This window comes from Meles meles, chromosome 18, assembly GCF_922984935.1.
Source record: "Meles meles chromosome 18, mMelMel3.1 paternal haplotype, whole genome shotgun sequence".
NCBI classification, from domain to species: domain Eukaryota; kingdom Metazoa; phylum Chordata; class Mammalia; order Carnivora; family Mustelidae; genus Meles; species Meles meles.
The window spans coordinates 9,296,386-9,317,141 of NC_060083.1; the positions used below are offsets into that span (position 1 = coordinate 9,296,386).

The following is a 20,756-nucleotide window of genomic DNA, read 5'->3' on the forward strand; positions in this document are numbered from 1 at the left end:
TTTCACACGTCAGGGGAACAGTTCCTAATTGTTCATTCCAGGATATGAATCATCATGAGTGCGAGACCTTTCCAAATAAGCTGTCATCTCGTGATTATTCACTCTTGCTAGAGAGAGGAGAAGGCTGGCTGCTGTGAGAGCGGCCAGGAGGGGACACGCGGTGGGGACGGGGCAGGGGAGGGGGCGCGTGTGCAGGCTGAAGCCGCTGGCCCAGCCTGCCTGGCCCTGCTCGGAGGGAGTCAGAGAGGCCCCGGGAGCAGCTGCGCTTCCAATGGCGAGGATGTCCACGGCGGGGAGAGCGGGGCTGGAGCCCCGGAGTGTGGGCTCTGCGGGTAAGTGGGAAGTCACTTCATCTCACCGAACCTTGGGGTCCTCATTCCATTCCAGGACTAAGACCCGCACCTTCTCCCTTGGCAGTTTCGGAGGAAACGCTCTGGGATGGCGTGACCAGCTTTGGCTCCATAAAAACATAAAACCTCGCTGCGGGTACAGTTAGTGCCAACGGCCTTTGAGGACAGGCGAAGACCAGAAGCTTTGAGGGACGAGCATCTCCGTCAGAAAGGGACACAGGTAAGCAAACGGAGCCAAGCTGGCGAGCGTCAGAGAGAAGTTCAGCCTCGACATATTCAGCTACGCGAGGCCGGACGGCGCACAGCAGTGTGTATAACGTGGAAAAAATGACAAAAATGTGCTTGTACAGCAGAGAACAGCCCTGGACGGCTGCACAGAAAGCTGTCAGCGAGGCCGCTTTCCAGGAAGGGGAGCGCCAGGCATGAGCGAGGCCTCTCCCTGGCTTCTCCCTGTACCTTTGGAATTTCACACCATGTGGGATAGTAAAGGCTATTGAATCAGGGGCAGGAACCTGGGGAGAGGGCCCCTCCCGCTCTGCCCCGTGGGAGGTGCTGTCCCCAAGTCCGCTAGGAGGGCACCTGGGTATGTCACTGGCTGGCAGAGAGTGGCTCCCTCCCCTTCCTGCCAGCCCCCAGTTCAGCGTCTGAAGGGGCTCGTCGGGGCAGTGGCCCCCGTGCCTTTGCAACCCCTGCCAGGGACACATCTTTCTGAGCCGGAGGCAGCCCACCTGCAGGGGCACAGGACAGAAGGGGGGAGCAAATGGCCACAGCACCCCAGAAATCAGGGACAGGGTCCGCATGGAAGAGACGGGCCTGAGGCTCACCTCCCGCAGCTTCTCCTGGGCCTCGGCCAGCGCAGCTTGCTTCTCCTGAAGCTGGGCCAGGGCAACGTTCATCCGAATCCGTTTGGGCTCCACCACGCGGTACAGGCGCCCATACAGCTGTGGGGAGACAGCCCGGCTGCGGTTGCCGTGCACCGCTGGCCCACCCGCTCTCCCGCCCACGCCCGCGGGGCCTCCCGCAGCCTCCCCCCCACGCCACATGCACCCCGCTCACCTCCATGGCCCGCACCCACATGCACAGGGACTTGGCCGCAAGCGAGACTCGGCCGATGATGTCAGGCTGGAAGTCGGGCTGCGCGCAGTAGGCCCCGATCTTTTTCAGAACCTTGTCTGAGATATTGTCTTTATCAAAGTGGATCAGGGACTTGATGAAGTTCTGCTCCCCTGAGGGGTGAAGACAGGGGGCCTCAGCCGGAAGCCTTCTCCAGCTTCACCTCCACAGCTCAGACACAGCCATGTTCTTCCCGGCTTGGCTCACCCGGCCTCATCCCGAGGTCCCCCGCAGACCTTGCCTCCGTCTCTGGAAGCTCCAAGGCCCCAGGGCCCCAGGGCCTTCCCCAGTGGTCCTGGCCCCATCTGCTACCACTTCCCTTGGAGACTCGCAGCCTAATCCTCCTCCCGCCCAACACACACGCGTGCACACACGAGCGCACAATCACACGCGTGCACACACACCATCACTTCTGTATGCCTCGCACTGACTTTCCAGGGCAGGAGTCCCCCACCTACAGCTTGCATGCTTTATCCTACCAAGCCTCCGGTTTCACATTTTCTGATTTTTGTCCTTTTGGGGGGCCCTGAGGCATTCTTGCCCTTGGATTCTGAGATATGTTCCGGTATTTTTATGACGATTTCCTTTTCTTTTTTTCAATCAAGAGGAGTTGTTTTCTGTCACTTACGACCAAAGAACCTGCCAGTTACATTCCTCCTCCGCACTATACCCGGTTTTGAGGGTGGGAGGGACGCTTCGCTCATCTGTCTCCCCGAGTGCCCGGCGCACAGCAGACGGCTAAGTGCGGTGGACAGGCGTCAGTCACCCCGTGCGCTCTGGCTTACCTAGCTGCCTCTTGGCCTCTGCCCACGAGGGCTCATTGCCTCGAAGAATCATGACGGCCTGCATCACCATTTCCACTTGGGCGGGGGGCCGTCCGTAAGACTTGATCTCTCCTATATCCTTCTTGTTCAGGGACTCCAGGGCCTGGGCAAAGGGACTCACTCAGGGCGCAGGGCCCAAGGGGACTCAGGGAGCAGGAGAGGTCCCAGCTGAGGCTGGCCCGCCCCTTCTCGCTTCCCTCGGGCTCTGGAGCACAAAGCAGGCTGGTCCCGTTCCCTTCCCTAGGGCTTCCCGCTCTGATACCCGCATGGCTTCCTCCAGCGCTGGCAAGGCCTCTTCTAGATCCTTCTGGGCATTGTCAGCCAGTGCCTGGCACTTGACTTCCTCCACAGCGATCTTCTCGCTATTCGCTGTGACTGCCTAGGGATGGAGAGGACTCGTCTGGGCCTTGGGCGAAGGTGGGGACAGTGTTGGTGGGAAGGATGGAAGTCTGAGCAGTGGCCTGAGTGTCCCCTGACTTGGTCCCAGAGGGCAACCTGGAAGCCCCTGCCTGGGGGCGCTGGCCGCTGTGGGCGGGTGGAGCCGGGCCACAGCACTGCTGGGTGGGAGGGGCGTGGTGCGGGGCCACAGCACTGCTGGGTGGGAGGGGCGGGGGGCGGGGCCACAGCACTGCTGGGTGGGAGGGGCGGGGGGCGGGGCCACAGCCCGCAGGGTGGGAGGGGCGTAGGGCGGGACCAGAGCTCGCGGGGCCCCGACCACCTTCTGCTGCTCGTCCGCTTCTCTCTTCTGCTGCACGATGATGACCAGGTACTCCTCGCACTGCTTCTGGAACTCAGCCACCTTCTTCTTGGCGTCCTCCAGCTCCAGGGACATCACTTCCACCTTCTCTCTGGTTTCGTCGATCTTGAACAGTCCGGTCCGCAGCTTGTTGGTCTGGTCCAGCAGCTCCTCCCGCTTCTCTCCCAGCAACCTGGGGCACACGAAAGGAGACTGTGCCTGGAGAGGCCGGGCCCCCGGAAAGGGGAGCACCCCGCATGGGTCCCCGTCTCGCTTTCTGTTGCACCGTGACGTATTTATAGCATCCGGCCTGGATCAGAGCTAACAGCTCCCCAGCTGGCTCCCCGCTTCCTGACTCTCATCCCTCCCGCTTATTCCGCACGGGGCCGTCAAAGCACCAGTTACGGGCTGGGCTGCGGTCCTCACACCCGCTCCCCACTCCTGCTCTTACTGTGAACCAGCACACACCAGCCTGTCCCCAGGGGGTGGCCACCCCTCCTCTCTACCCCATTTTGATACGATTTCTGATTGTTAAAGAAAACCTGGAAATCCGGATTTTACTAAGCCTCTTGCATTAAAAGTTAGCAACTTACTCAAAAAGTTCTCAACACTGTACAGGCCCAGCCCAGCCTACACCTCCTCTTACCCCCAGCAAAAAAAAAAAAAAATCTATGCAGGATCATTTTCTGAACCAAGTGAGAAAGCATGCATGAGCACAGCGACTGGCCACCAGTCACCCAGGTACCCAGGGAAGGCAAGAGCTTTCTTTGCTCACGGTGGGACTGCCAGGGCCCGGAATGGTACACAGCACTTAGCAGATGCTCAGAAAGTACATTAAACAGATGAGCAGGTGCAGGGGATCGTTCTTATGACAAATGGGTTTTTCCTCGCCTTGATCACGACACAGAATCCAGTCAATGAGGTGGGTTTTGTGGGCTTTTTTTTTTTTTCCATTTGTCTTAGGTCTTTCGAAGCAAATTAGGCACCCGATACAACTTAAAGGAATGTCTGATTCTCGAGAATGGTGCAAAGTCAAGGAGAGGTTGGAGAGGAGAGGACTGGTCGCTGCCTTGCGGGCGTACACGGTACCGTCACTGTTGTATTGCACTTGGAGAAAGAAACGGCATTGTGGAAAACACAGAGCAGAGAGGGTATAGAGAGGAGTCCCGGCCCCAAGGCTCTGAGATGCGAACCCCGGCTCTCTCTCACTGCCCCCCAGTGGGGCGGAATGAGACCCCCACATCTCGGCCGCTCCCCCTCGGGGCGCCTGGCTCCTTGGCCCCCTGGGCCAGCCCTGGATATGTCCCACTTCATCATGTCACCGAGCTCCCCGGGCCTCCCCACCCTCCACGCCTCTGCACACCTCTTGTACCCGGACACGAGCTCTAGGTAGTTGGTGGGGGTGACGTAGTTGTGTCTCCGCAGCTCGAGCAGCATCTTCTGGGAGTACCGTACCACCGACCAGTGCATGGTGACGAAGATCTTGGCCACATTCCTGCAGATCTGAGGCCCATGGGAAAGGACGGAGACGCGGAGTGAGGGCGGGTGGAAGAGGGGCGCAGACGGGGGCCTGGGGCTGGGTGCCGGGGGTGGGGGGCGCTCACGTTCTCCTGCGTCCCCAGGTCCACCCCCACGAGGTACTTCTCGGCCACCTCCAGCAGGGCCTCTCGGGGCCACTCTGAGAACCAGTTGATGGTGGTACAGTTCACTAAGGCCGGGTACTGGCGGATCCAGTTCCTGGGGAGGGGTTTCGAGAGGCAGTCAAGCCCCTTTATGGAGGCAGGCGGCCTCCCCAGGGTCCGTCTGCTTTCCTGGAACCTAAGTGTCCCATCCCCGTGCTCCTGTGTGTCCCTGTCCTGACCCCGCTCCCTTCAGGGCCAGCTCAGTGTAGAACGTAGGAACGGGTTCTGGTTCTAGCTGTGGATCTCGGGCAGATGCGCTAACCCTTCCCTCATCAGTTTCCTTATCCCTAAAATGGGAGTAACATGGGGATGCCCTGGGGGCTCAGTCCGTGGAACGTCCAGCCCTTGATTTCGGCTCAGGTCTTGATCTTGGGGTCGTGGGATCGAGCCCCGCCTCAGGGTTTGCGCTCAGTGGGGCGTCTGCTTCAGATTCTCTCTCCCTCTGTCTCTCCCCTCACTCGTTCTCTCTTGCTCTCTCTCTAAAAAGTGCATACATAAAACCTTAAAAATAAAATAAAATGGGACTAACAGGGACACAAACCCGGGCTGTCACGGGACGCGGGGTGAGTGCCCAGGGCACAGTAAACACACCACATACCACAGACCCCAGAGCGAACAGCTCGCGGAAGCACGAGGGGGCCGGTGGTTGCCAGGGGTTGGGGGGGGCGGGGGAAATGGGGAATTATCCAGTGGGCATAGAGTCTCAGTTTTGCAAGATGAGGAAGTTCTAGAAATCTGCAGGACGACGTGAACATGCTTAACCACGTGAGCGGGACGCTTGCAAAGCGGTTATGATGGCAAATTTTGATGTTATTTTGTTTTTGTAGAATGACAACTAAAAATTTAAAAACGAAACACAGAGCGACAACAGGACACTCTAGTCCTAACGAAAGGGAGGGGCCGCCTCCTCTGTAAGCCGCAGCACTGGGGACAGAGGCGAGGTCTAGGGAAAGGAGCGGCCCACGGAGGGCTGTTGAGGAGACCCCCTCCCAGGAGGCAGGGGGGCCGGAGAAGGGTGGGGGCTGGGGGAGAGGCCGTCACAGGGGTCACCTGAAGGGGTCGCCCACAGGGCTGAGGCAGAGAATGATGTGCAGGTTGTCGCGCACGCGCTCGATGAGGTAGGCGAAGAGGCTGTCGGAGGACGGGGACACCAGCTCCGCCTTGGCCTGCTCCACGATGAGCGTCTGGATCTGCACAGAGGCCACATGGCAGAGCTCGCAGGGCTGCAGTTAGAGGGCCAGGGGGCGGGGCCCCTGCGGCACCAATGCGAGGGAGGGGTGGTCAGAGGGGCGCAGTCACTGGTGGAGGGGGAGGGAGGGGCCTGCACCTCTTCGAATTCATCAGCCTTGTAGAGATTGGGGACCTCCCCTGAGCTCAGGATGTTGTTGATGTCCTCCAGGAAGGACTCGTCAGCAATCTGGGTGTCCACGAAAAGGAAGGACGTGGGCTTGAGCTCCACTCCTGCCTGGCGGTACAGGCGCTTGATATCTGGGCCAGAGGAGGGGAGGAGGAAGAGGGCACAGGCGGGTGTCAGACGCGCCCTCCCGTCCCTTGGTCCCTTGTTCCCCTTCCCGTGTCCCCTGGCCCGCAACCCGCGCACCACGCCGCCCTCCGCCCACCGGGCCTGGCGGGCTCAGCTCCCGCCTCCACGGCTCCTGCTCTTGTCTCCGCAGGAAGGCGGGCCCCTGACCTTTCACGCCAGCCCCCAGCCCACCCCGGGTTCGATTGGCGGCTGCACCTTCTCGGAACTCCTGCTTGCGATAATGCTTGGTGACCTCGATCTGGAAGGTGATGTACTCGCAGATGGAGGAGGCCAGGCGAGCCAGACTCTGGCGCCCGCTGCCCCCGATGCCCACCAAGAGCATGTTGCCCCGAGGCTGTCCGATGACCCGCACGATCCGCGTGACTGGGGAGGAGGGACCCGGGCAGTGAGGCCGCGGAGCCACCGGGGGAGGGGGACCCCAGGGCCCTAAGCTGGAGATGGGCCGCCTGAAACTGAAGGACCCGGCAGAGAAGAGTGGGGAGAGGCTGGGGCCTGGGGCACCTCGAGCAGCCACCCCTGGGGAGGACAAGCCCTCTGGGGCCCAAGAGGAAGGCACCTTCCCAGACGTGCCCGTGCTCGGGAACAGCCCGCCCCTGGGGTGCCGGCGGGACGGGCGGGGGGCTGCTCACTGTGCTCGATGGCCTCTCGGAAGAGCACCAGCTGCATGGGCACCACCGCGGGGGACAGATTGTACTCGCGAAGCGCCGCCTCCATGGCCGCCTTCAGGGCCGCCAGGTCCGTCAGGTCCTCGTACACCTTGGGCTCCCTCATGAAGTCCCCTGGGCCCGGGGAGCAGGGCTCAGACCTCCAGGGGCTGGCCCGGCCTTCCTCCCAGGCCCCCTCCCACACCCGCGGCGGCCGCAGCGCCCGCTCACCGAAGATGGGAGAGCGCTTGGTGGGACACAGATTGTGAAACGTGAGGTCAAAGAAGGAGCCGAGCTTGTCGCTGACGATGCCCACGAAGGCCTCCATGTCTGCCGCGTCCACCAGCCGGTCCGAGAAGACTCTGTTGGGAGGGAGGGGGCTGAGCCTCAGGAGAGCAGGGGACAGGGCCCTGCGGCAGGAGCTGGGTGCCAGGCCCAGGAGGCCCGTGACTAGCGTCTGTCCGGGGTGTCTGTTCGGCCTCGAGCGGGGCACAGGCATCTCACCTGAAACACTCGTGGATCCAGAGTCGCGTGATGCTGGACTTGGTGTCGTGGAAGTCCTTGTTGGCCCTGAGCATGCCCTGGAACACCTGCGGGAGGGGCGTGGTGGTGGGCAGGGAGGGACCCCCCGGCTGCAGAGGGAAGCAGGGGGAGGCTGGGCTGCAAGGGCCCGGCGGGATGGGACGGCGGCTCACCTTGGAGATGTCCCGGAGGTTGAACAGGTAGTGGATCTTGGCGGGCGTGGGCAGGAAGCGCTGCACCACCGTGTTGTACACATCCAAGGTGGCCTCGGTCACCACGTTGCCGATGGCCTTCACCTCCTCCTCGAAGTCCTGAAGCTTCTGGTTGATCATGGTGCCGAATATTCGGGTGATCTGCGACTCCTAGGGACAGGCCCTGATGCTCGCCTTGGCCAGCTCCTGGCCCGCCTGCCTGACCCCGGGACCCCGGGACCCTGGGGAGGCAGCTGGCTTTAGGGGGGCACCAAAAACCCCCCAAAGTCGAGAGCAATAAGGTGTTCGTGCGATATTCAAAAATCAGCAGGTGTGTATGACAACCGCACACCGACAGCTTACACAGCGATGGCCACGCCCGGGCCTGCTGCCCGCACCCCACCCCGGGGCTGGGACACCGCTCGGCACGCGCCGACCGCATGCATTTATGCAAAACTGGGGTGTTTGTGCATCCTCTATTTTTGGCATTAGCTGCTTTAAGATTGCATTCAGCTGTGCTTTATCTTGATTACTGAGGCTCTGGGGGCACCACTGCCGGCCCCGCTCAGCTCCCCGAATCCGGGCGCTGCTCTCGGCTCTCAGCTGCCGGATCCACCTTCCTTTCGGCTATGCGGGCCCCCTGAGCTCTCTGTCCCCCACCGCCGCATGTCTCATTCCACAAGGCGAAGCTACACTTGCCTCTTGCTGCCCTTGGGGCTCAGAAGCTAGAGCTCCCACAATAGTGGCCCCCTCCCTACGTGACAGCCCCCGGACGCACCTCTGCTCAGGGGTTTCCCCAGCCCTCCTCGATGTGCCCGCTCAGTTCTCTGGGACGCAGTCAGTTTTGCCCCTTACAGCGCACCGCCCCCCCACCGCCGGCCCCATCGCGCCCTCACTGTGGGGAAGGTCATGTTGATGATGTTGAACCGACTCTGGAGCCTGGGGGAGATAGCAGTCCGTCCGCCCCCAGGGGGGCCCATGGCGGCCATCAGGAACATGTCCTGGGGAGCAGAGAAGGGGCGGGCTGGGACAGGTGGGAGAGGGACAAGACAGGGCTCGGGAGTGGAGTGGAGGGAGCGAGGACGGGAGAGGGCCCGGGACAGAATGAGAAGAACAAATGGGAAATAAGGGTGCAGGGAAGGTAGAACAGGAGGAAGGGATCGGGGCCATTTCCTTGAGAACCAGCAAAGGGACGTGTTTGTTTTCATTTCATTATGATCCACGTACCCAAACCAGAAAATACAGGTCAGGGCGAGAACGTTTTCTAGACTCTTCTTTTCCTTCTGTCTGTGTGTGTGTGTGTGTGTGTGTGTGTGTGTGCACGCGTGCGTGTGTGTATGTGTGCGTGCACACCTGTTCTCTTTCCCAGAAACAGGAGAACACACTGTTGGTGGAGTTTCTGGGGGCCGGATGGACGGGCACCCCCGCGGCAAAGATGGGAGGGCTGCCACCCATCGATTTAGGAGAAAGAAACCACCAAAACGCTCAGAATCCCATGGGCGCAGAGCCCGCCTGGAGGGAGATGCTGGGGGGACGCAGGGAGGTGGGACAGGAGTCAGGGACCCTGGGCACGATGGGCCACTCCGGGAAGCGGCAGGGCTGGCATGCGAGCTGCGGACAGAGCGCGGCCGGGAGCACGGGCCAGAGGCACGATGATGCCGGAGCGGGCTATGTGGGTGCAGGGGAGTACAGGACGCCGGGATGGACCCCAGGGAATAGGAGCTGAACCTCCAGGGCAGGGAGCGGCTTCTCGGGAGGCTTACTCGGATATACTTGATGGTCTGCTTGGTGCGGTCGTACCAGAAGCCGTAGTCGATCCAAAGGCGGATCAGCTCCAGCGGGGGCTGGGACCCGAATATGTCCTTCGCGGGCATGTTCAGGTCGTCCATAAAGGTGATCATGCTCTTGCCTCCAAACGGGACGTAAACACCCTTGGTTCGCTTCTCCACCCGGCTCTCGATGATGCTCTGCACGTTGTTGGATGTGGTCTGATGAAGGGACACAGCATGAATGCGGGGCCTCGCCGGGAGAGACCCGGGGCCGGAGAGGCGGAGCCCGGGGCCAGAGAGGCGGAGCCCGGGGCCCCGCGGCGCACCTGTGCGGACATGTTGACGATCAGCACCGACCACTGGCTGGAGGGCAATGACTGCAGGACACTCTGGGCGATGGACGTCTTCCCGGTCCCCACGGGACCCACCAGCAGGACGGGGTTCTGCCTGGCCACCAGGGCGCTCACCAGGTAGTTGTAGCGAACGGTGTCGACCGTGGGCACCATGATCTTATAGAAGGGGGAGCTGGGAAAGGAAAGGGAGCCTTGGCCAAGGGCCCCAGGTTGCCCCTCCTCAACCCAGCTTCCGCCTGCCTCCCTCACACATCCCCCTGAGGGGCCTGGAGATGGGGGCGTCCTGCCTCCTCCTTAGGGACCCTGTCCGGGGCCCTCCAGATCGCACTGCCTCCATTCCAGAGGCGCCGCCGTCTGCAGCCCCCCGCCCCAGGCCGCGATCTCACTTGGGAGGGTAGCGCCAGCTCTTCGGTAGCTTGTCTTCAAATGATGTCCAGTTCCGCATCTTGGGGTCCACGAAGTACTCGTACACCGTGTCCTAGGGAGGGAAGGCGTGTGAGGCTGCCGAAGCCGGTGTCCGCTCCCCCCATGGGCGCAAGCGCTCACAGGCTGCCGGGGGAAGGACAGCCAAGTCGGCGGGTCCGAGGGTCCCCACCTTATTGGGAAAGGAGCCCTCAATCTCCCGGACGTAGCTGTCAATTCTCTTACGTCCCTCCTCGTCCACGGACGCGCACACGGACCAGATCATGCTGAACACAAAGGTCATCTCCACCATGGAGACGTAGTTTTCACTGTCCGCCGGGTTCACCTGGACGGATGACAAGGGGAGTAGCCTCGTCATATAGGAGATGGATTGGGCAGGGGGGCAATTCTGGCAAATGGCCACAAAGGCTTGGAGCTCGCCTCCCTCCCTGGCTCCATTCGGGAAACCGTGTCATTACAGATAACCCTATATCTAAAACAGGGAGATAAACCCAAAACTTAGGTAGATCGGCCGTTGCCCGGAGTCTCGTCTCCGCTACTTTATAAAGACACGGCATCGGGGCGCCCGGGAGGCTCCGTTGGTGAAGCATCCGACTCTCGACTTCGGCTCAGGTCATGATCTCGGGGTCCTGAGATCAAGTCCCACGTCGGACTCTGCGCTCAGCGGAGAGTCTCTCTCCCCCTCTCTCTCCGCCCCTCCCCCACTCGCTCTCCCTCTCAAATAAATAAATAAATAAAATCTTAGAAAAAGAAGAGGAAGATGACACAGAAGTGACGCAGCCACACCACGTGTACCCTGAGCAAGGGCCAGGGGCGCTCACGGAGACAGGTCCAGGGGCGCTCATGGAGACTTCTCTCTAAGCGCAAAAAATCAGAGAAGACCCACATGTCCACCGATAGAGGGACAGAAAAATAATATGTTGTGTTCCATAGTGGGATAGTATCCAAGGGCTAAAAGCAATAAAATTAATCTACACTCAGAGACACGGAACTCAAAACCATACCACTGCTTAGTAAGCATATTGCGAATGTGGTACATAACAGTACCTTTTTTTTTTTTTTAAGGTTTTTATTTACTTATGACACAGAGAGATGCACTGAGAGAGGGGACACAGGCCGGGGGAGTGGGAGAGAGAGAAGTAGGCTTCCCACTGAGCAGGAAGCCCGATGCGGGGCTCGATCCCAGGACCCCAGGATCATGACCTGAGCCGAAGGCAGACGACTGAGCCCCCAGGCGCCCCCAGAATATGGGTTTTAGATACATTTTCTATGGCAATGTCTGGGCTTGCAGGCAAATACGTATTTAAAAGGTCTGTGATGGGGGCGCCTGGGGGCGCTCAGTTGGCGAAGCATCTGCCTTCAGCTCAGCTCATGATCCCGGGGTCCCCAGACTGAGACCCGCTTCGGTCTCCCTGCTCAGCGGGGAGCCTGCTTCTCCCTCTGCCCCTCACCCCACTCTTGTGCGCACGTTCTTTCTCTCTCTCTCTCTCAAATAAATAAATAAAATGTTTTTTTTTAAAAGGGGAATGAGATTCAACTATTACTTGTGTAACTAATCATGAAATTTTTAAAAAAATGAGATTTTACAGTGCACCAAGTTCACGGTAAACAGCATGCGTATTTATTAAGTAAGCCGCATGCCCAACGTGGGGCCTGAACTCATGACCCGGAGATCAAGCGTCACGCGCTCCACCGACTCAGCCCGCCGGGCGCCCCCCGGAAACAGCGTATCCAGGCTCCTGCTCTCAACTACCCCCCCCCGAGAGCACGTGGCAGGTGCCTTCAGCAGGGTGCGTGCACCACACAGGGCTGTCTCGGCGACAGGGGCCCACAGGCAGCTAACTCAGCAGCGCTCGCCCCATCTCTCACCTGCCACCACGAAACAGCCACAGGCCGGGAGCAGGGAGGCTCTGAATTAAGATGCTGAGAACCACAGATAACGCGACATACAGGATGCCGTCCGGTCCAGGATATCGGACTTGGGGTCAGCACAATCCCCCATCACAAGGTGCGGGTGGGAAACAGTGCTGAGACTTAACTATCTACCGTATTCAACGCAGAGACCTTAGTCCATCCTTCCAGCTCGCCCCAGATGCGGCACAACTCCCCCCGACCCCTTCCAGGCTCTGCCCCCCGCCCGCCTCCTCAACACCTGTGCACGGAGACTACAGGACTGTCTTCATCCCACGCGTGACTTTGCAAGTTCATTTGTAGAGTTTCCGCGTGCGTTGGCTCCGCCAGGAGCGACACACGCTGTTAGAGACCGTCATGGTCCTGTAGCGGCCTATGAATGGTTCGGTTATCTAGCAATGTCTTTAAAAACACTAGGAACCATTGCGAGGCAGAGGTTTAATCTCAACAGAAAAATATCCAGTTCTGGTCCTCACTCCACAATTCTAAACTGAACAACATTTTTCTTAAGTGCCAGCCAATCTGAAAATTTCCTTTTTTCTTAAAATTTTTTAAAGATTTATTTATTTGTTTGTTTGTTTGAGAGAGCGTGCCTGCAAGCAGAGGGATGGGGGCAGAGGGAGAAGCAGGCTCCCTGCCCATCAGGGAGCCCGACGACACGGGACTTGATCCCAGGGCCCCGGGATCATGACCTGAGCCCAAGGCTCAACCTGAAAATTTCCAAAACCCCGTCATCAGATTAGACCGGGAGCTCCTTCCAGCAGAAATGGTATCCCAAACCCTCCCATATACCAAAACTTAATAGACATTTTTCTAAAGGATGGAGAAACGAGGAACCAAATGAACCACCCTCAGGTCCCAGACGACGGTAGGAAATGAGAGCGAGGCTTCGCCGTGTGCCATAAGCGACCGGGAGTCCTGAGTCCGGCATCCCGCCTCGCGTGGACACGTGCCCGCACGGCTCCGTGGTCCATGAGACCTCCCCTCAGGGTCCCTGCTGCACTCGCACCCGGGTTCAAACCGGGCCTCGGACACACGGCTGCGCTCGGGCTGTCCCCGCGAGGCCGCAGCCCGTCCCGCCCCCGCGGCCGCGCTCACCCCGTTCTCCGGCGTGGCCAGGGCCGAGTAGAGCTTGCAGAGGGAGATGATGCCGCTGTACTCCGGGACGGCCACGAGCTCGGCGCAGTAGTCCTTCTTGAAGGCCAGCATCTTGCTAATGAACTTCTCGAACATGCGCTGTAGCGGCTCTGTCTCCGCCTGGAGTCCGGGACAAGGGGCTCTGCCTCCGTGCTCCGCCCGCCCCAGGGCCCCACAGCTGCCCCCCCCCCGCCCCCCGCAGCTCCACACCCGCCCCCACCTTCGGCCTCTTCTCCAGCCAGGACTGCACGTAGGGCTTCCAGCCCAGGTCGGTGTAGTCGGTGTAGACCATCCCGCAGCGGGACACGGTGGCGGGAGACGCCACGGCCAAGTTCTCTACTTCGAACAGGAGGGACACCTAAGGAGACACTTGGTCAGAGCTCCGTCTTTCCTGTCGCCCGGCCTCCACGGGGAGAAACACGCAGCCCCCAATGTCCCCAAGTGCCTCTATCCGAGCACCGAGCATGGCACGATGTGCCAAGACAAAGGTTTACAAAGGACTTGCTTTTTATAAAGAATTTAGGGCTTATTCGAGGTGAAGCTTCCGGAAAACCCCTCTCGCTCACACTGAGTGGATGAGAAAGGGTGGGCATCGCAGCCCATGAATCCGGGCCGGGCAGAGGGGGAAGTCGGCCACAGAGTTGCCAGAGGGCCGACTCCTGTGCACCGGGCTTCCCTTCCAGCCGCTCCTCCCCACGCCCACGGTTCACCTGGCCTTCTTCCCTCGGACACAGGTCTCCCTGAATCCGGCGTCCTCCTCCTCACCTCTCCCACTGGAGCTCCTCGTCTGGGGGGCCCCGGCCCCCCTCTCCCGCTCCTCCCCGTAGGGTCACACCTGCTCAGGCATCGCGATGCGCTCCCCGTTGATGAGGGTCAGGACTTTGTTGTCGTCCATGACCGAGTTCATGCTCTCGATCCACAGCGTGTCCACGGGGCCGTCGAAAAGGATCCACTTCTCATCCGGCTTCTCGTCTTGGTGGGAGGACGGTCAGGAAGCTAGAACCTTCTCCCCAGACCACCCCCCCGCAACGCTCCGCTCCTCGGACAGGCGAGCACACTCTGGCCCGGCATTTTCTTCCCAAGCGAGACCCCACTTTCCGCCCCCAGACTGCTGGGGTTCCCTCCCCGTGACGCGGTACCTGCACATGCCGTCCGCATGACGCTGGACAGGATGCCGTCTGTCCACTCGTTCGTGTTGAGGTCATACTCCCCGTACAGCTCTCCCAGGGACAACGCCTTCGGGTTCAAGGGGAACTCCTAAAAGGGACACAGAGATCTTGGCTTACACCCAGGTCAGCCCTGTTCCCAGCCGTCCGGACTTGCTCCCGGTCTCTGGTCTCTCCCGGGTGCCCTTGGGCCAAGCCACGCCCTCCTGGCTGGCCCCGCCCGCCTGTGCCCCGGTCTCTGGCAGGCGCATCCCCGTCCCCGGTCCGCACCCTGACCATGCTGAAGTTGGGCTCTCCTGCACGGCACAGCGAGGACAGGGAGGCCTGGAGGATACGCCACGAGGTGGTCTTGCCGCTGCCTGTGCAGCCCACGATCATGGTGGAGTGGCGCGAGTTCTTGGTCTCGTACAGCTGGATGACCTTGGTGAGGGTGAATGGTGTGCTCTGTAGGCCCATGTCGCGGATCTCCTGCTCGATGGTGTCCCGCAGCTGAGAGGGGTGACAGACGGCGGGAGGCCAGTAAACCCCGCTGCCGTGGCACCCAGGGCCCCCCCACTCCGGCCATCGCTCACGCAGGAGCCCCCTGGCCGCTGCAGAGCTGCAAGGCTGGGCTCTGGGGTCAGCCAGCCAGGGACCCTGAGGCAGGGACTGCTCTGGGCCTCAGTGTCCTCATCTGCTAAGTGGGCACGATGAGGGTGCTTTCCTTGGCAGACTATCCTGTGATATCCCTGCTTTCACCCCTCCCCGCACTGGCCCAAGAATTCTTCTTTTCTCTCTAGCGATGTATTTGTAAAGACATATTTCTAGCTAACATTTTAGGGGTTTCAAGGGAGAAGGATCCTTCCGGGTATCTGAACCACCACTCCCCCAGAGAAGAAAATTCCTATAGAATTTTCTAGAATTTCTAGAACTTCCTAGAATCCTCCTGCCCACCCCTTCTATGCCACTGCTCTGACATGGCAGCAGGGGCCGGTGGGTATAAAAAAGGCAGGAAGGGCTCTGAGGGCACCAGAGAGGCAGAGGCCGGCTGCACCGGGGGTGGGGGATCCAGCCAGAGATGGAGTGTCTTGAATAGGTCTAGGCCATTCCGTAGACAAGGAGGCCCAGAGAGGGCAGCGGACCCGCAAAGAGTCACAGCCCGTGGACGGCAGGACGAGGCCCGGAAGCCGAGTGCCAGGCCCGCGAGTGCACAGGTGAGGTCAGGGGGAGGGGCGAGGGTGGGCACCTTGCCGTAGTCGACGGTGGGCAGCTCGACGCTGGGGAACAGGTCTTGCACGATGGCGTTGAAGAGTGGCACGTCCACAGAGGTGAGCTTGGCGATGTTCATGTCTCGCATTGAGAGCAGCAAAACCTGCCCAGGAAGCGAGGGGGCCTCTGGCCTGAGGAGGGGGGTCCCGGGCGCCCACTCGGCCCCCTTTCCTGTCCAAAGGGTTGAGGGGCAGGGGGCAAGAACAGTGCAGACGGCTGAGCGAGACAACGCAGGGGGCAGGCGACACGGGGCAGGTGACACGGGGGACAGCGATGCAGGGGACAGGCGACTCAGGGGACGGGTGATGCAGGGAACGGGCTGCAGGGTGGGGATCCCAGTCTGGGGAGAGGAGCTGGAAAGCGTCCGTGGAGGCGGGTAGGACCAGGGACCCTAGAGGTCGGGCCCAAGGCGATCTACCTCTTCATCCAACAGGTCCGGCTGCACGCGACGCTTCTTGCCGGCGTAGCGCAGAAGGGAGGTGAGGGCACGCAGGCCAAAGTCGTAGTGGTCCTGCCGGGACAGCTGCTGCACGGCCAGCGAGTACAGCGTGTACACCTTCTTGGCCAGAATCTGCGGAAGGAAAACCGAGGAGGAAACCGCGGCCTCACGCGGGGACAGCGACAGACGCACGCAGCAGGGCCCCGGGCCTCCAGCAGGCCAGGCCGGGCTCTGGGGACGATCCCAACAGAAGACTTCGGGAATGGTGCAGCCGCAGATTGGGGACCTCCCGGGGGCAGGGGGGGCTCCACACCCTCCTGACCGCAGCCCGCCTCCCTCAGAGATGCCTCTGTCCGGGGACTCGTCCCGGAAGGGACATCAGAGCGTTGCTGATATACCTTGCAGCTGCCAAAGCCCTCCCCGAAGAGGATGATCTCGGCGATGAGAGTGGAATCGGGCACCACCATGGCGATGGGCCGGAACATGGATTTCAGGTTATCTGGCAGCTCTGTGCGGCCAGCATAGCCTGCAAGACAGCGCCGTCCGTGTAGAACCCAGACGGGTCCCTGAGGACCCCTGCCCATTCGCAGCCCCGTTTTCCCCAACCCTGGCTCGCGCTTCCCTGGTCTCCCCGCAGACCCTTCCCCCAGCCGTTCCCGGGACACGGTAATGACACAGCCCAGGCCCTGCGTGCTGGCGAGAGTCCCCATGCCTGCACACGGGATGGCGGACACGCCAGGACCTGGGGGCCGGCCCAGCCGGAGAAGACGGCAGAGTATCCCAAAGGACACGGGGCACGTACAGACACACAGAGGTTACGGCAAGACCGCCTCCCCTTCTCCCAGAAAGCTGGGTGTCTGTCCTTCCCTCTCCAGGCGCTGTCTTTCACCGCCCTCCCCTTGGGCTGAACCCGCTGGCCTGGAAGGGGGAGCGGGCGGACGGTGAGATGCCCTGGACACGCCCGTCCCCGTACCCGGGTTCATGGTGATGAAGATCCCACAGGACCACACCAGGTTTATTTCGAAGCCCTCGAAGAAAAAGCGGGTGAGGCCGGCGGCCAGCGCAGACAGGATGGACAGGATCTGCTGGGCCACCACGGACAGCACCTCTATGTTGATGCGGTTAAACTCGTCGAAGCAGCCCCAGGCGCCGGTCTGTGGGGGGGGGGGGGCAGAGTTTTGGGGGCCCAGAGAAGCACCGGCCCCTCCAGCAGGGAGCCCCGAGGGGCCGGGGTGGGCAGCCCCGCCTGAAAGGTCCCGGCAGGTGTGGGGTCTCCAGAGCTCGTGTGCTGTCTGGGTGGGGGTGGGGGCAGGGAACCCCGGGGGCAGTCCTGGCCCACAGCTTTCCAGCGACAGGACAACCTCAGGGACAACCTCGGGGACGGCCGGAGCCGGTACGTGCTGGAAAGAGACCCCGGGGAGGGAACTGGTGAGCCCGGAGGCCTGCGCCTGGGGTGGGTATGTACACGTGCGTGACCCCGTTGAGCCCTGAGTTCCAAATAAGCAAAAATGAACTCGAGCAGAGCTCGGGGAGGTGCAGGGGTTTCCACAGTCGTGAGCACCGAGGGCAGGGAGTGCTGTACGCTACACAAAGCTGGGGACCGGACTGGGAGGGGGTGGCAGGGCGGGGGGGACAGACCTGGGCCAGGCCCGAGTACATCCTGCCCATGGACTTGTAGTCTAGGCCCTCGGAGCAGTTGACCACGATGACGTATATGCCAAGGGCCTTGCCCAGGTCCTTGACGGTCTCCGTCTTCCCCGTGCCCGCCGGGCCTTTGGGGGAGCCCCCCCGGTGCAGATGTAGGGCCGTGGTCAGAGTCATATAACACCTGAGGATCGAGGGCAGGACCCCAGTCGGACTCCTGTGAGCGCCCCCTCCCCCGCATAGCAGCTGCTGCTCCCTAGGCCACCACCCTGTCACCGTGCCAGCCACCTGTCCGTCAGCGGAGTGATGACCAGCCGGCCAGAGTTCCCCAAGTACTCGTAGCTGTACTGGAACTGTGTGTTGGTCTGGCGGATCAAGCAGTCGTCCAGATCCTGGGGCAACAGGGCAGAGGAAGGGAGACGGGCTTGGCTTGGAGGAGGAGCCGACAGGGGGGTTGAGGGTTTGTGGGGACTGGGAGGCTGCAGTTATGAGACCAGGGTTCCGTCCGGACCGTGGAGGGAAGGGCCTAAGGCCCACGCGGAAGGTGGTATTCAGGCCACACGACCGCCCGCGGCCTTCCAGGGCCCGATCAGCTGCCCCCGCGGTGAGCTGTCCTGCCTGGGGAGATGGGACGGGACGGGACCGAGAGCAGAACCAGGCCCGGGCGGGCGGCGCCGGGAGGGCGTGGGTGGCAGCGTGGGCCGGGCACCTTGTCCCAGTAGAAGCGCAGCTGGCTGAGCCAGTCGAAGGAGCTGACGTCCATGAGGCCGGCCTTGTACAGCCTCTCCAGCACGTCCCGCGCGTGGACTTCTATGGTCACCAGCGCCACGATTTTCAGCCGCATGATTTTGGTCAGGCTCCCCCTGATGGCTTCCGAGTACTTGTTCAGGACTGACACCTGCGGGACAGGGGGCCGCGGGGAAGAGCCGGGCGGGGCAAGGCCGGCACAGCCCGAGGGCGCCTCCCGGCTTCCAGCCCCCACAACTCCGGACCCCCAGCCCTTCCAGGCCCCCTGGATTTGCCTCGCAGGACTTCTGCCACAAAACACCGTCGCCATGGCCCTGACCCGGGCCCCAGCGTGTCCCTCCAAGGCCCCCCAGGCCCGCTGCACCCTTGGAGGGCCCCCCACCTGCTTCTTCTTCATGACCTTGAGGATTTTCTTGTCTCCCCGCTCCTTCGCCGTCAGCAGGCACTTGGTGACGTCGGCCGTCCACTGGATCTGACTGGCCGTGATCACCACCTGGGCCCACGCAGAGGCTGCGTCCGCGGGCCACGCTCGCAGTCCAGCCCCCAAGGCCCAGCCTCTTCCTGACCCCGGGCGCCAGGGCCCTCTCAGCGGGCTCGCTCTGCCCTGCACGTGGGGCCCGGGCCTACGGGCAGGAGCTAAGGGTCCAGCATGCAGGCCAGCAAGGCCTTCACCCAGAACAGGGGGCAAGAGGCCTGCGTCTGGCGACACTCATGATTCTGTCCTGACCTTTGCGGCTCCCTCCCACCCTTCCGCGCTCACCTGGCCAGCCCACTCCTTCACCCACTTGTCCCTCTTGTTAAGAAACTTCTTGAGGGCCAGGCGACAGTTCCGGAGCAGGTCCCGCAGGGTGATCCTCATGGTCCGCTCCACGTCACCAAGCCAGGACTGGGGGGGGAGGAGGGGACAGGGCCGGACGGCCGGGCCTCAGGGCCAGAGATGAGCATCCCCGGCGGGCAGGGGCTTCGGGAGGTCTCTGGGTCTTTGGGCCCCGGGGGGACGAGCTGGAGCTGGGCGGCAGCTGGCTCGGGTCCCAGAGGGAAATGGAGGCGAGGGGGCAGACGGTCTGCTTTTCAGTGTCAGGGGACAGGGTGGGGGTTTCAGTGATGGTAGGAGGGTCCCTTCGTGGAGGCGCTCTCCCCTCACAGAGCCAAGCACACTTTCCGAGGGGAAGGAGAATGAGCTCAGCTCTTAGACCCTCACCACTACTCACCTCCACAGGCCCCTCCAGAAGGACGGGGTGGAGGAAGTCAACGTACTCGCCGTCACCCGAGAACATTCCCACGGCTTCCCACTTGCTGCCGGGTCCCCCAACCTGCGAAAACAGGGAGCTGGGAGCGGTCCGGCCCGCCCGCCCCTCCAAGCCACCTAGAGGCCCCTGGGCTCTTCAAGGGGAGTCTCTGTTCCTCTCCCCTGACCCCAATATTACCAAGTCCGAGCAGTTCTATCCCAGATAATCCAGAAGCATTCATGCCCCCTCCACCGCTGGGAGGCCACGGTCCCCTCCTGCTGGGAGGCCACGGTCCCCTCCAAGGCCCCCGAATCCCCTGACACTGCCGTCCCCCCCGCCCTTCATCCCAGCCCAGCCAGCTCGGCTGACCTTCTGCATTCTCAGCAACTTGATATTGTCGAAGCACTTCTTGAGATGCGGCTGCACAGCCTCTGGGTTGCGGGACTGGCCCAGAATCTCCAGGAGGTCATCGTTGGACAGGAAGTAGAAGCGGGGGAAGACGTGGCGCTTGGTCTCCAGGTACATGTCCAGAGACTTCTGAATGTCCTCCAGAACCGTGTTCATTTGTGTCAGCGAGTCCAGGAGGCCTGAGGGAGGACAGCGATGAACACTTGAGGACGCTTCACCAGAGCGGCTCAGAGCGCGCCACTCCGCCCGCTGGGCCGGCTCGCGGACGTGGGGCGCGTCTTGCCCTAACCGTGGCTGGAAGCCGAGAAGTGTCCCCAAATCACTCTACCACGCTTAGCCCGGCTCTTCCTACTTATCACAAGGGCTCGTCACACACGGGTGCGCGTTTTGTACGACATGCGTTCGGCGTACGGGATTCCACTACGACGACGACGTCTCACCTCCCTCCGGTCCTAGACGGTCCCATTCCTGAGGCTCTGCCGGCCACCCCAAGAGCTTCTGGGAGGGAGAGACGGCTCCGCGCACACATGCCCCCAAGTGTGCAGCTCTTAGACTTGAACACAGGTCTCGTGCACACATCGAAAGGGGGCCACGAGCACGGGCGGGGGCGCCGGTGTCCCCCGAGGCGCAGGGAAAAAAAAACACTGGACAGAGGGACAGACCGCGGCCAGGCAAAG

The 20,756-nt window shown here is 61.7% G+C and overlaps 1 protein-coding gene across 1 annotated transcript in view; it reads right to left on the bottom strand.

Annotated features, from left to right (window-relative positions):
* Window positions 1-20,756, bottom strand: part of DNAH2 (dynein axonemal heavy chain 2) — a 79,305-nt gene that overhangs the window by 19,595 nt on the left and 38,954 nt on the right. The window contains exons 31-65 of the mRNA XM_045985130.1: window positions 20,041-20,258; window positions 19,654-19,755; window positions 19,203-19,328; window positions 18,825-18,935; window positions 18,405-18,593; window positions 17,984-18,087; window positions 17,690-17,879; window positions 17,025-17,205; window positions 16,450-16,577; window positions 16,031-16,183; window positions 15,590-15,715; window positions 14,635-14,853; window positions 14,338-14,455; window positions 14,034-14,170; window positions 13,419-13,556; window positions 13,160-13,318; window positions 10,323-10,475; window positions 10,114-10,205; window positions 9,701-9,899; window positions 9,369-9,593; window positions 8,502-8,606; window positions 7,588-7,776; window positions 7,397-7,482; window positions 7,124-7,254; window positions 6,878-7,027; window positions 6,444-6,611; window positions 6,033-6,193; window positions 5,756-5,895; window positions 4,628-4,760; window positions 4,387-4,526; window positions 3,006-3,216; window positions 2,550-2,666; window positions 2,249-2,390; window positions 1,407-1,576; window positions 1,175-1,291 (exon numbers count right to left, since the gene is read on the bottom strand). Of these exons, the coding sequence (XP_045841086.1) occupies window positions 1,175-1,291; window positions 1,407-1,576; window positions 2,249-2,390; window positions 2,550-2,666; window positions 3,006-3,216; window positions 4,387-4,526; window positions 4,628-4,760; window positions 5,756-5,895; window positions 6,033-6,193; window positions 6,444-6,611; window positions 6,878-7,027; window positions 7,124-7,254; window positions 7,397-7,482; window positions 7,588-7,776; window positions 8,502-8,606; window positions 9,369-9,593; window positions 9,701-9,899; window positions 10,114-10,205; window positions 10,323-10,475; window positions 13,160-13,318; window positions 13,419-13,556; window positions 14,034-14,170; window positions 14,338-14,455; window positions 14,635-14,853; window positions 15,590-15,715; window positions 16,031-16,183; window positions 16,450-16,577; window positions 17,025-17,205; window positions 17,690-17,879; window positions 17,984-18,087; window positions 18,405-18,593; window positions 18,825-18,935; window positions 19,203-19,328; window positions 19,654-19,755; window positions 20,041-20,258 (5,228 nt within the window). The remainder of the gene's footprint in view (window positions 1-1,174; window positions 1,292-1,406; window positions 1,577-2,248; window positions 2,391-2,549; window positions 2,667-3,005; window positions 3,217-4,386; window positions 4,527-4,627; window positions 4,761-5,755; window positions 5,896-6,032; window positions 6,194-6,443; window positions 6,612-6,877; window positions 7,028-7,123; window positions 7,255-7,396; window positions 7,483-7,587; window positions 7,777-8,501; window positions 8,607-9,368; window positions 9,594-9,700; window positions 9,900-10,113; window positions 10,206-10,322; window positions 10,476-13,159; window positions 13,319-13,418; window positions 13,557-14,033; window positions 14,171-14,337; window positions 14,456-14,634; window positions 14,854-15,589; window positions 15,716-16,030; window positions 16,184-16,449; window positions 16,578-17,024; window positions 17,206-17,689; window positions 17,880-17,983; window positions 18,088-18,404; window positions 18,594-18,824; window positions 18,936-19,202; window positions 19,329-19,653; window positions 19,756-20,040; window positions 20,259-20,756) is intronic.